General features: G+C 45.1%; 1 protein-coding gene across 1 annotated transcript in view; it reads left to right on the plus strand.

Annotated features, from left to right (window-relative positions):
- Nucleotides 1–38: 38 nt before the first annotated feature.
- Nucleotides 39–12406, plus strand: part of TPCN1 (two pore segment channel 1) — a 51114-nt gene continuing 38746 nt past the window's right edge. The window contains exon 1 of the mRNA XM_009330824.1: nucleotides 39–805. Within this exon, the coding sequence (XP_009329099.1) occupies nucleotides 694–805 (112 nt within the window). The 5' untranslated portion in view covers nucleotides 39–693. The remainder of the gene's footprint in view (nucleotides 806–12406) is intronic.

Raw genomic sequence — 12406 nt, forward strand, 5'->3', positions numbered from 1 at the left:
TCCCGCCCCTCGCCACGGCCTGCAAGGAGGGAGACGGGGAGAGCAGCGGCTGCGTGGCGGCACCGGTTGTGGAGCGTCCCTGTCAGGTTGTCCAGGGCCTGCTTGATTTTTCTTTTCCTCCACCTTTTAAAGAAACCCGTGACTTTGTGACAGTGACATCACCCAGTAAAAAAGCCTACGGGAACTTCATGTGTGCAGACTCAAACTGGCCTCTTTTTCTCCCTCTTTCCCCTCCCCACCTGAGATCGAGGCATTTTGGCATGACGGGGGAAAGAGCCGTGTGTGACGGTGACACTTAGCATCATGCTGGCTCCGGATGCGTCACGCCCGCCTGCTTCTTGTGCCGAGCGGTCAGGAGTTTGTCAAGAAGCACTTTCTTTTGCTTCCGTGCTGTACTGCGAGCCGTGCGCTGACTGGAACAGGCAGCCCAGACCTGACTTTCTGAATTTAGCTTTTGCATAAACACTGCCATTGAGTCTAGCATCCTGCGCTGCTTTTCGAAAGCAAATAACTAGATCCTTTTTTGAACTGTGGTCTCTAGAGATGAGTACACATACCTTTATATTCTTATGTCTAGAAGACACCCCCGATGGAAGACTTTCCGGGGAGAGTTTTTGACATAAGCGTTTTACAAGTGGAACTGAAAAAGGCGTTATTTAAAGTTCTTGGAGTAGGAGCCTCTGAAGGGACAGGATGGCTGTGAGCATGGATGATGACGTTCCCCTCATCCTCACGCTGGACGACAGTGGAAGCGGCGCCTCAGCCCCCCTTGATGACCTGGATCGGGAGGAGCTGCCTAACGAAAGTAAGATCGCTTTGTCGTTGTTTCCTGCCTGCTCTGACGGCTTCGCTTGTTTTTCTCTTTGCAGCGGTTGCTCTTTCTTGCGCTTGCCAGGAGCTGAAACTCTCAGAGCTGTCATTCAGCGTCCTGGCAGCCCCCTGAGAAAATCAGATCAGGAAGTTGCTTATTGTGTTGCTTGTTTACACACAGCGCCCGTGTTACACCGAGAGGGCGGAGGACACTGGATGGACGGGTCCTACCGATGCCGCTTCTAACACACATTTTTTTGTGGTTTCTGTGTAATAACCTGTGACCTTCTTGTCCTTAAGCTCAACTCTCCTTTCCTGCCCGTTGGCCCAGCGCGTCTCCTTTTCTTGGCACTGGCCCGCCGTGCTGTACCACTGGCCCGAGCTCTCAGGTGCAGCAGCTGCAATTATGTCCTAGCGCCATAAAGCATCTGTCCTTTGCAACTGTTGTTTCGCCTATTTCTAGTTTACATTCTGATTTTTGCAAAAAGGAAAGTGGTGAGTGTTGATAAATCTCTTTAACATCTTTATTGTATTCTTATCGAAGAACCTGGAGTGCTTTTAGACAGTATGTTCATACTCCTGTTAGCCCCAGGTGTTTAGTGGGACAGAGCCAGCCTCTGAGCGTTGGGAGGGGGAAAACAAAAGCCACCATCTCTCAGAAGCATTGCTTTCTGCTCGGTGTATCTTCGTTGAAGCCATCGCCCTGCACTAGGTGAGATGGGAACAGCAGATGTGTTTGAGCATGTTCAGTGAGTTTCTGTTTTACGTTATACCTCACTGAAAGTACCTGAGCAGTTTTGTTCAGCACATCCCTTTGACTTCCAGTTGACATTGCAGGTGTGTGCACAGGTGTTGTGATCCTATTCAAGCCCTTGCTGCCACAAGCTTAACATTTGTACCAAATAAATCGTCTCCTGGCCTGGCATCCCTTTTTTCTACATTATACCTCTATTCCGTACTGCCTCTGTGACTCTGTGATTTGATTTTTCTCTTGCAATCATATGGGTTCCCTTAACTTTCCTCCTTCTGTGACTTCCTGAGCCAGTAGCTGGTTTCTGACAATGAAGATTCCTCCTCCTCCTCCTCCTCCTCCTCTCCCACCCTGCAATACACATCCCTGGCTAAATTGCCCAGTTGACTTTCTCTAAGCTCCGCTGCATTGTTGCTCCATCGCATCTGCTCTATTGCATCTGTTTGCCTTTTAAAGTTTAGCTCTCTATTTTTAAGTTAAATAGAAGAGAGAATGCTTCCTCTGTCCACTGGTATTTATAGGCTTTCTTGTGACTAATTTTAATCACTCTTCTCTCATCTTTTTCTTCCACCCGCCTCCCATCCCTTTAAAGAAGAAGTTGTGTGAGGTTTATCATTTGGTTAAAGCCAACACGACTGTGTCAAAGCACAAGCATGCGAATGAACGTATTAATAAATAAAAATATTCCACAGTCTGCTTCCCTTGAAATACAGGGAAATTGTTCAGGGACCAATTTTGTGCTTCTTAAAAGATCGCTGTGTGGTTTTTGAGAATTCATTTCCTGGAAGTCTTCGAACGAAGTATCTCTTGGTATTGAAAAGCTGTTATTTTGCTGTATGTTTTAATCACTGTTAAAGCTGAATTTGCTGAAAAAATATAAAGCTTATTCTATGCAAGTGATACTGAATGATACGGAGCCTTCTGAAGTCAGTGGGTACTGCGGGAGTGGGATGAAAGATAAGAAGGGAAGGCTGGCATAAACAACTTGAAAGGCACATTTATCTCTGAGAAGCGGGAAGCTTAAATTAGTGAGGGAGCAGACTAACGCCATCACTTGCAACAGTAAGCTTGTTTAAAAAACAGAACATGTAGTCTGGCTTTCCTCTTTGCCTGCAAAGAAAATCTACTGTGAAATGCAGAAAAGTTGTGTCTCATGGAGGCTGTGAGGAATTCAAATGTTTCCCCTCTGCTCTGCCTCCGCTTCTCTGCTGAGGACTGAAGTGACATTAACAGAACTGTGTAATTTCACGTTTTTATTCAGAGGCTTGTCTTTCTCAGGGAAAAAGAGTATGGGAGAAGTCCTTTTCAGGAGAGGGAGAGCCTGCCAGGGTGATGATGAGGGCATGGGGACAGGGAAGGTCAAGAGGCTGTTTCCTTCTGGTTTTGTCTTCCTTATGCCTAAACTCTCATAATAGAATATTCAGCCAGAATTTGGAGGAATAGCTCACTTCTTACCGTGCCTGACCATCGACTCCTAGGGATTTGGTGGCAGGTTAAGCACAAAGCTTTTATTTAAGTGTGTCCCCAGCTACCAGCTGGGACTGTTTGCAGTGAAGGACCCATCGTCCTCTTCCCAGGTGACACCGAGGGAAAGACAAAGCGGGTGTAACTGCCCTCATGTTAAATCATGCGTCTGAGGTTGATAATAATTAAGTTGCGCTCTTGTTTTGTGTTGCTGTGTCAATGAACCCCTCTAAATTTTAATCCATATTAAAATGGATTAAAATCCATTTTAGGATTTTAGGAGCCTGTCACAACCGTCTCGCTAAGCGCTGTGTATCTGTGTGATTTCAGTGTATCAACTCTCATGTTTTTTAAGGAACTTCTTGTGCTTTTTTTTAAAAAAAAAAAAGTGACCCATGATGTAGCTTTGTTACAATCAGGTCCTTGGATAAATGACTTTGTAGTTTTGGACTCTTGGTGTTGATTGTCTGGAAATGCAGACAAGTTACCGGGTTGAAATAAGTAGTAACAGGGTTTTCTGAAAGCAAGCCTGTTGCAGATGCAAAAGGAAAGGACTAAAGTGCAAGAGCGTATTCCCTTCCGAACCTTGCAGAAGAGTCCTCTTCTGGGTAAGTGAATGTCTTGGGCTTAGAATAAGAGAAAGCTAAATGAGAAAACTGTGTGGAAAATGACATTCTTAAAGAAAATGTCCAGCTGCAAAAATTAATCTCCCTAATCATACAGCTCTTAAGCACTTAATGGGAGAAAATACTTGCATGGGAAGGAATATTAAAACTCTGCCTCCCTTGGCTTGTGCTGGGATACACATCTTCCAGGGAGCTCCCGTTTACAGCCACAGCGAAAGGTCAGAATCCTGCAAAGTTGACGGGAATTCAGACCACATCCAGAAAAATGTGGTCCCTGTGGTGCCAATGGTTTCCTGACTACAACATGTAGGGCTGTGGTGCTGGGTAATCTTTCTTTCAAGCTCCAACAGCTGAAGGAGACAGAGAGAAGCGCTTTCGTCACTTGAATCCACACTAATTAATATGATGCTGCCCTTCCCTAGTACATCTTATCTGAGAATCTCTGCGTGCTGTACACACTCTAATTAAGCTTCCCAGCACCCGTCTGAGGTGAATGACTAATATTAACCGAATTTCTGTAGAAGGCGAAAATGGGGATGCAATCCTTGCGTGACCTTTCCCAAAATCGCGTACTGAAAACGGTGAGAAGCAGCCGGGGTTTAGTGATTTCCAGTCCCTCACCCAAACTCCTGGGAAGCGTTCGAACAGGGTTCTCAAAATATCCCGAAGTGGGAGGTATGTTCCATACACAAAGGCAGCGTGGATAGCCTTGAAACTCTAGGACAGTGTCTCTCCTTGAGCTGATGGGAACTATAAGCAATAAATGAGTGCACATTGATTTATCCTGTATTAGATCAGATACAAGATTCTCCTTTGCCTCCTGCATGGAAATTGCTGTAGCCTCAAGTGGAGTTTCAGTGTGTTCAGAGCAGAAAGTACAGCTCAAAGTGTTGTGCAGGGAACAATATGATATTGTATGTCTGTTTCTCCCACACAATGGATTATGGCAAGTGGAAGAAGTCATCTTTAAACTCTGGGTTTTTACAAGAAAGCAACTGCATCTGCTACTGAGGTAAAAATGAATTATTGTGTATGTGTGGGGAGGTGGGGGGAGCAACTGCAACAGCGAAGTGCGATGTTTTCTAGAAGGATTGTTGGAAAATGGGAAGTTATAAACTTTGAATGTTGAGGTTTCAGCTGAGCCTTTGCAATCTTGGTTTCTGCTGCCTGAAGAGTAAATTGTCGGGTAAACTAGAGCCAGCCTGGCCTTTTGGGTCAGAAGAGAATTGTTGACGAATGTGCCCGCGTGCCTGCGCGCTGCTGTGAAGGAGAAGGTGGCCCAAAGTGAGTGAAGGAAATGACGTTTCACTGTCGGTGAAGTTGGAGGGGCTGCCCAAGGTGTGCTTGGTGAGGAATGTGACTTTGGCCAAGGAAAGCAGTGACCGCCTCCGAGACCGTTGGTTGTGCCTCTAAAACAGAGTGTGGCGTGTGCTGTGCTTCCTGGAGCCGCTGGAAGAAGAGCCTCTTCCCTTGCCTTGCTTCTGCACGCCGGCCCAGTTCCCTGATGAAATGCATGAAGAGGCTTTCAGCAAAGCTGTTCTTTTTGGTAATTGGCTGATGGAAACTCGTGATGTTTCTGGACACAGAGCCTAATTACGGCATTAACGGATGTTGTATACAAAAAACTCATCTTTTTTTTTTTTTTAAATACATTTATTAATCCACAGGTAGACATATGCTTTTGGGGGTGGCCCAGGATTGGAGGCAGTTAACGGTGTTCGTTTGAGACATATGAGCTGCCTGCATTTTTATGTGTTCGGTAATCAATGCAACCTGAAGTGATATAACTCTCTTCCGTGTTGGATCTGGTTCCAGAACACGTTTGTATCAGCAGTGAGAGAAAGTTAAGTCTGTCCACGTAGTCCACAGCTTCAGCTCATCTGGTCAATGAGTCCCGGCTCTTCAAACATCTCTGTTGCCTTCTTCCTACTGCCGCTTCCTTTGGTGCCGTCTGTGGATGAAAGAGATTTCCAGGTGTAAAACAAGGGTACATTTTCTGATGAGCTGAGGGAACGAACAAAGAATAAATACCTGCCCTGTGGGGAAATGCTGTAGCCACACAATCTCTTAGTAGCTGTGCTTCTTGAGGAACCACTTTAATTGCTGCGAAAACACTCTGGCTTTGCTACCTGTGAAGGAAAGCAGGCATTTTAAATGTCAGCCATCTAGTAGATTTAATAAATCCTTCAGGATCTGTAGTTTTTGATCCTTGTGTGAAAGTAAAGGATTTCAAAGGTGGTTATTTGGACTTGGGCGCTAGTTATGAAATGCTGTAGCTAATTGGTGTGAAGAAATAGGGAACGAGGGAACAAGCAAACGCTTGCCATGGACCTGGCAGATCCCGAGATCTCTGACAGCCAGGCTCTCAAACAGCCTTTTGGATTATCTGGTGGCTTTCCTGGATGCTGCGCAGGACATTTCTCGCGTCATGTCTCCTAGTTTTTCCGATTTGCCTTTAATTAGTTCCAGTAGCAGGGCTGCCGCTGCCGCGTTTAGAGGTGAAGCATGGCCAAAGCGCAGGACTGGGATCTCATTTTCGGAAGCAGTCTAGTTCTGCTGTTGAAGCTGCTCCTCCTTGTACCTGGGGTAAGTCAGTTAACGTCACTGTGGTTAACACGTCTCATCTGTGAAGTGCAGATTACACCTTTCGTGGAAATGGACAGGTAGGCTTTATTACTTTGTTATGAAGAGGTGCTGGTTTGCACTGCTGTGCATGATTTGTTTTTCTTCATATGTATCTGCTTGAAATTTATATAGAGGGGAATTTTTTCTGCAGCACAAGTGGTAATTTGGTGCTGGATTGTTGTTTATGCCTCTGAAAGTCTCATTTCTCTGACCTAACAGCCTTGCATTTTGCAACTTCTGCCAGTGCTTCTCTAATCCTTTCCTGGCCTAGATGACTTATAATGAATGTTTTAAGTAAGCAAAGCGAAGCAAAACTGCCTCTGAGATGAGTGAGGGGTGAAAATCTTGGAAAGGGAAATGAACACCCAAAACATAAGGAGATTATTGTTTTCTCCTTCAGTACAATTCGTTTCCCTGGGTGATGAGCTCTGTAAACTCAGAGAAAGGAGGTAAATGGTGCTTTTTAGGAGATGTTGGGTATCTTTTGATATGATGTTAGAAATAGTGGAAAATGTGTTTCTGCTTTTAAGTTCCAAATGCATCATCCCCTGGAATCTCATTTATCCTGAGAATGCAGGTTTCAAGGCAGGACCGACCGCCTTGGCTGTGCTTAAATACTTGCCATAATGAGAGGGTAGAGCTGGTACCTTTGATTCAAGAGAAACAGCACTGTGTTGTCCAGAACTCACAAAAGCATTTGTATCGAGACATTCTCAATGTGACTCTGTAAATGTGGTACCTATAGAAGAAAAACCATGAGCAGAGTAAAGTACCAGGAGGTATTGTGGGCTGCAGTTGTCTTGTGTATTTTTTTCGAGCCTGCCTTGTTTTCTTAGCCCTGCAGGAGATCGGTTCGCACAATGCACACATTGTGTGTTTCACAGTAGGATGCTTTGTCAAACAGAATCTCTGCACTGTTGACTCTTTCTCGCGCAGTAAAAAAAAAAATCCTAGTGATTTTGTCTTGAATGCCCGATGCTGTTGAAATCTGAGTGAGTAAAAGCGTATACAAGGTAAAGACGACTTGGGTTAGTGTTCCATTATCCTGGAGTCAAATGGTTCTTTCTCCTTTGTCATCTCCCCGAGCACTAGCGACGGATATCATCTTTCATGCATGCTCACTGTGAATTAGGGAGGATGCTGGCAGAGGAGTGTGAGGAGTCTGAAAGCTTCTTCTCACTCCTTTTGTGAAGACGGGAGTAATGACCTTGATGCTTTGAGGGAGGCAGCCCGTTCCCTTCGTGTGTCTCTTCTCTAGTACACAGCTCGCATCTTTGTGGTGTGAGAGCGGAGCAGGCTAGGCTAAGTGCTTTCTCCCCAAGCTGATTGCTGTAGTTGGAAGATGCTGGGGTGAGGGCACGTGCTATGGCATCGGAGGGCTCCGCTTTTCGAACAGGTGGTCCTGGAACGATAAAAGATGTTAAGGAGCTTGAAAGTGTTCAAGCTGCAATTTTAAATCGACAACTTTCCAGCTCTAACCGGTCACTCCTCAGCCACCGCAGCTGACTTGGGAACATTTGGCTCGGGAAGCGGAACAACAGTTGGAAACAAATAGCGATTAGTTTTTCATGGCTTCCCAGGGAACGCATCAGTTTGTTCGTTTTTCCCCTCATTTTTGTGATTCCCGTGGATTTTTAAGGCACTGTAGATGCAGGATGTTCAGTTTAGCCAAGCTTGCTTACTGGCAGATTAAAATGAGCAAAGGCTGAGCACGCTGAGTTCACTCATCATAACCAATATGATGCTTCTCAGAACTTCCTTTGCCCTTGGTATCTTCACCGAGGAATCCTGCCTGCTGCCGTCAGCCCCCCTGCGTTGAAATCCCATTTTACCCATTTGAATGCTGTAAGAAGTGCTGTATAAACTAAACAGGAGCATCTGTGAAGTGGTTAGAGTTGTTGTTGATTGCCTTTTCCTTATTGCCTTCAGGGGATTTAAGCTTGAATTTGCTGGAAGTAGAATTTATGAGCCAGAACGCTCCATTTCTGATCCTTAAGCTGGGAAAAGTGCGGTGAATTTGATAGGTCTTTCTCTTGCCTCCAACGTCTCTGGCTTTTGATCTGGACCTTGCAGGGCTCTCCCCGTGTCTTTAGCATAATTGCTTTTTGCATGTTGAGAAGATGCTTGATTTTTACATGACTGCTTTCTTTATGGAGAGCTGTAGGAGCAGCTTTAGGATTTCATCCATCTGCTTCTAGTGAGCAGTTCAGCGGGGAGCTCGTGCACCTGTACTGCTGGCCTTTTCATCTGGGAGACAGGGAGGCAGAAAAGGTGTTTGTGTTGATCCACCGCAGCACTGTATCGGTGATGAAAGATCCTGAGGATGACAAGAGGAGACTGCTGTGATTTGAATCGTAGTGTGGGGCTTTGAAGCTTGTATCCAGTGCTGCTTTTATAATCATGATCTGGTGGTATCTGTTTGGAACAAAAGGCTTTTCTTTTCCTGCTTACATGGGGGAATAAAATTTAGGATGTGTCTCTGTGCACAGCCATGTTAAACCCGCTGATTCTATGGAGATGGACACTTGAGCTACTCTCTTGTGTTTCCTATATGACTGCCTAGCACACGCTTGTGTGTATATATTGCCATCTGGGGATGTCTGATCATCTGTATTTTATTCCAACTATAACTGTTTTTCTGAGGGCACTTTCACTATCCTCAACGGATTTGGGAAAGTTTATTGTACAAAAGTAATGTAGCCTGGTAAAGGATTTCACTAGAATGCACAAATATGTTCCTGCCCTTCGTTAACTAAATGAAGTTTAGTTAGCCTGTAGAATTAAGACTAAGTGATCAATCCTGCAAGTGGGAGCACTAAAAACTCCCCAGGGTCAAATTGTACTGGTGAGTTGGCTATGTCTTTTACAGTATAATCAGATGTGGGAGGAGGGATGCCATCCTCTACAGCTTGGGCTTTTGTGGCCGCTGGCTGTAGGCGTGGGGCTCCAAAGGAAGAGTGTAAGGGCAGAAGTTTTGACTAGTACAGTATTTCCACAGTCTGTCCTGTTTTTCCTGCGGCACTGTCACCCTGGCTGGAGGGGATCTGTGCCTGGGGAGAGGCACAAGAGCTGTGGTGTAATCCATCTTGCAAACGCAGTGTTCCTACAACACAAAACAGCAATGTCCAGCTGGTTATTTAGTGAGCCTGGTAGTGGTGAGTCACTGCAGAAATAGGAAAATGCTGCTGTTTGTTGCCCAGTTGCTTGTTTTTCACGGTGCAGAGAGGAACATTGTTTCTCCAGGGTGCTGAGCAGACCAGAAGTACTGGAAGTGTGATTGAAGAGAGGAATGTTTGCTGAGACTGGTTTGCTCTGTGGCTCTGCCTCGCTACCTGCAAGTAGTATTAAATGTTCTGCTTTTCCTGAACTGCTGGCAGGTGCAAACAAGTGACCGCTTTGGTCCTGCCTGGATTGAGTAACTGCTCACAAGCAACTTACTAAGGAGAATTTTGGCATCAGTATTCGGGGGAGAAGTCACCAAGGCAAAGCCTGTTCATTTCAAATACAAGGCTGGTAGCAGGACCTTATCTCTAGTGGTTGCAAAGGGGAAGACTTCAAAACATTGAAAATTATTCATGTACTTTGAGAGAGCACAAATGCATACAAAACACAAATGCTAATGGAAGCTTTAAAGCTGTTGGAGAGGCAGCAAAAAGTCACAGTACAGACATGTCTGGCCCGGCTAACGTGAAAGCAGCTGCACCGCTATATAGCAAACGAAGAAATAGAAACTGGGAGCGGAGGAAAATCACGAAGACAAATGTGGTCAGCGGAGTTAAAGGTGCTCTAAAGGACTTGAGAAATAAAAAGACATGTTAAGTGATATCGGCCTGTTAGGAATTCAAATTATTGAACACTGGTCAATAATGCTACGGGGAAGCTCAAGAAATACTGTATGTATTCTGTATTTGTTGAAAAGCCACATGACCTGGTCATCGTATGATCTATTCTTCCATTCCCATAGTGAATAAAGTAGAGGTTAAACAGCTGATTCTAAAGGTAGGCATTTAAAAATCAGCAGATGACTTTTTATTCTTCCTTAAGGCTGCAGCTGAGGCAATCTGAATAGTGACTTTCTTCCAGCCCCAAAAGGTGTGTTTCAGCAGGCGGGAGATTGCAGGCTAGCCAGCCAAACAAGGCTTCCAGGCAAAATAATGGAGCAATAGCTCTTCTAAAATCTGGATTTAAAGCACAGTTTTTCATGTCAATCAGTGTGGCTTTATGAAAAAGCGAGCATCATATCAACCTGAAGTGATGCATTGACTTATTTTGTGAGGTTACAAGATAGACTGGCGGTGTTTTGAGAAGATATTTGTTTTGGCACCTGTGCAGCATTTTGATTGCGGAAGCGAATAGTATGAATCAACACTGTGTAGCTAATGGCTCTGCAAACTGGCTGATGGACGGGTCTCAAAATCCAACTGGTTATTGGGGCTGGTTAGTGAATAGGTACGTTATTAGCAGAGACTGTCCCAAGGGTTGGAGTTTGTCCCTGTGCCAACTGCAACATTTCTGTCTGATCTGGAAGGAAAAAAAAAAAGAAGCATTTCTGATCAAGTTAGGAGATGCCACAGGTTGAGGGCATAGTAAGAGTGAGGAGGGGAACTTAGTGATTAGAACTACTTAGTAAGATGGATGAAGGCGAGCCGCGTGCGTATTGCTATGACCAACTGTAGAGTCGTGCATCTGCAAGGGTGGAGAGGGCTGCCTTGGCGAGCAGAGAGGCTGAGCGGAGTCTGATTTCACGAGCGACTGAGCTGAAAGTGAGCATGTGGGACACTTGTCCATTGAGACGGTGAGTGTATTCCTTGGTCCTTCCCATAGGAATAATGATTAGGGTAGGTATGTAGGTGGTGTTGCCATCCGTGCTAGCTCTAGAGTAATCAATGCGTTCATGCTTGGCGTGTTTCTAGTGCCCTTGTTCCAGCTCATCCGAGATCCAAGAGGCTTGAAGGTAGCTTCAGTAACTGGGTAGCAGTGGAATCGTGTCTGTTGGCTGAAGCTCGGGAAATTCAGACAAGGAATACGGCACGTATTTGACAGTGTGGTTAATGTTTGGAACCACTTTGTAAGAGTTGGAGAGGGTTCTACAGTGCTTGAAGACTTTTGAAGTCAAAATTGTCCATTTTCTGAAGATATGGTTCTGTATGAGGACTGTAGGACTTGAAGTAAGGACCAGTTGAGGGAGAGCCCTCTGGCAGCTGGTTTGCAGATGTCAAACTAATGGTTTAACTCCTTCCTTCCTCTCCAACCACTGCATGTAACCTCTTCAGTTCCCGCCAGCAGCGGTTTCTACCAAATGTGCAGAAGTCTTTTTTTTTTTCTTAATGAAGAGCAGTTACGCAGCACTAGAGGCTGGGGTTTTCCCCATTCCTTTACATGCATCTTCCGCCAAAGTTGGCAGCTTCTCTTTCCTGGCTGGGACACAATGACGAGGCAGAGGAGCTGTGGCAGTGTTCTATTTCAAAAGAACAGGTGCGGTGGAGTCTTTTTCTAACACCACAAAATGCAATTACCTTCTTCTTACTACTGTACCACAATAAATAACTTTCATTGGCCTCAGCCTGTTGTGGTAAGACATTAGAGTTATGTCTATGTTATGTTATTAGAGTTATGTCATGTCACTGTTATTTAACTTAATTTATCTCATTTTCTTGCTATCCCTGTCTCTTAGGGCAGAAAGATCAGTATGGCACATACCTTATTACTGCCTACTCCGTTCTAGTCCTGCTCCAGCACTGGGTGGCCATGCGGGAGGTTTGTTGCCCAAACTAATACTGGTTTCTCACATAAGGGAAGCGCTTCCTCTCTGCTTCCCACTGCTAACTTTGTGACTTCCCCGGAGAGCTGCTGGCGGCTGGAACTGGCAGTCGGACCTGGCAGCACACCGCTTTCGTTAAAAAGGCCAGATTGCAGCTTAATCGAACATCTTTCCAAGCTGCATCAGGAAAATCCAAAGGCTCTGCTTTGAAGAATTAAAATGAGGAACGTGCTCTTAAAATGCTGACGTTGTGTTGTTACCGACGCTAAAGCAGATCTTTAACATGTTAAAACCATGAGGCATTGGTTTCCCTTTTTGGAACAAAAAGAGGAAATTCCTCATGTAACAGGATGTGTTAAAAAAATCCTG

Source organism: Pygoscelis adeliae, unplaced genomic scaffold (assembly GCF_000699105.1).
Source record: "Pygoscelis adeliae isolate BGI_AS28 unplaced genomic scaffold, ASM69910v1 Scaffold358, whole genome shotgun sequence".
In the NCBI taxonomy this organism is placed as follows: Eukaryota; Metazoa; Chordata; class Aves; order Sphenisciformes; family Spheniscidae; genus Pygoscelis; species Pygoscelis adeliae.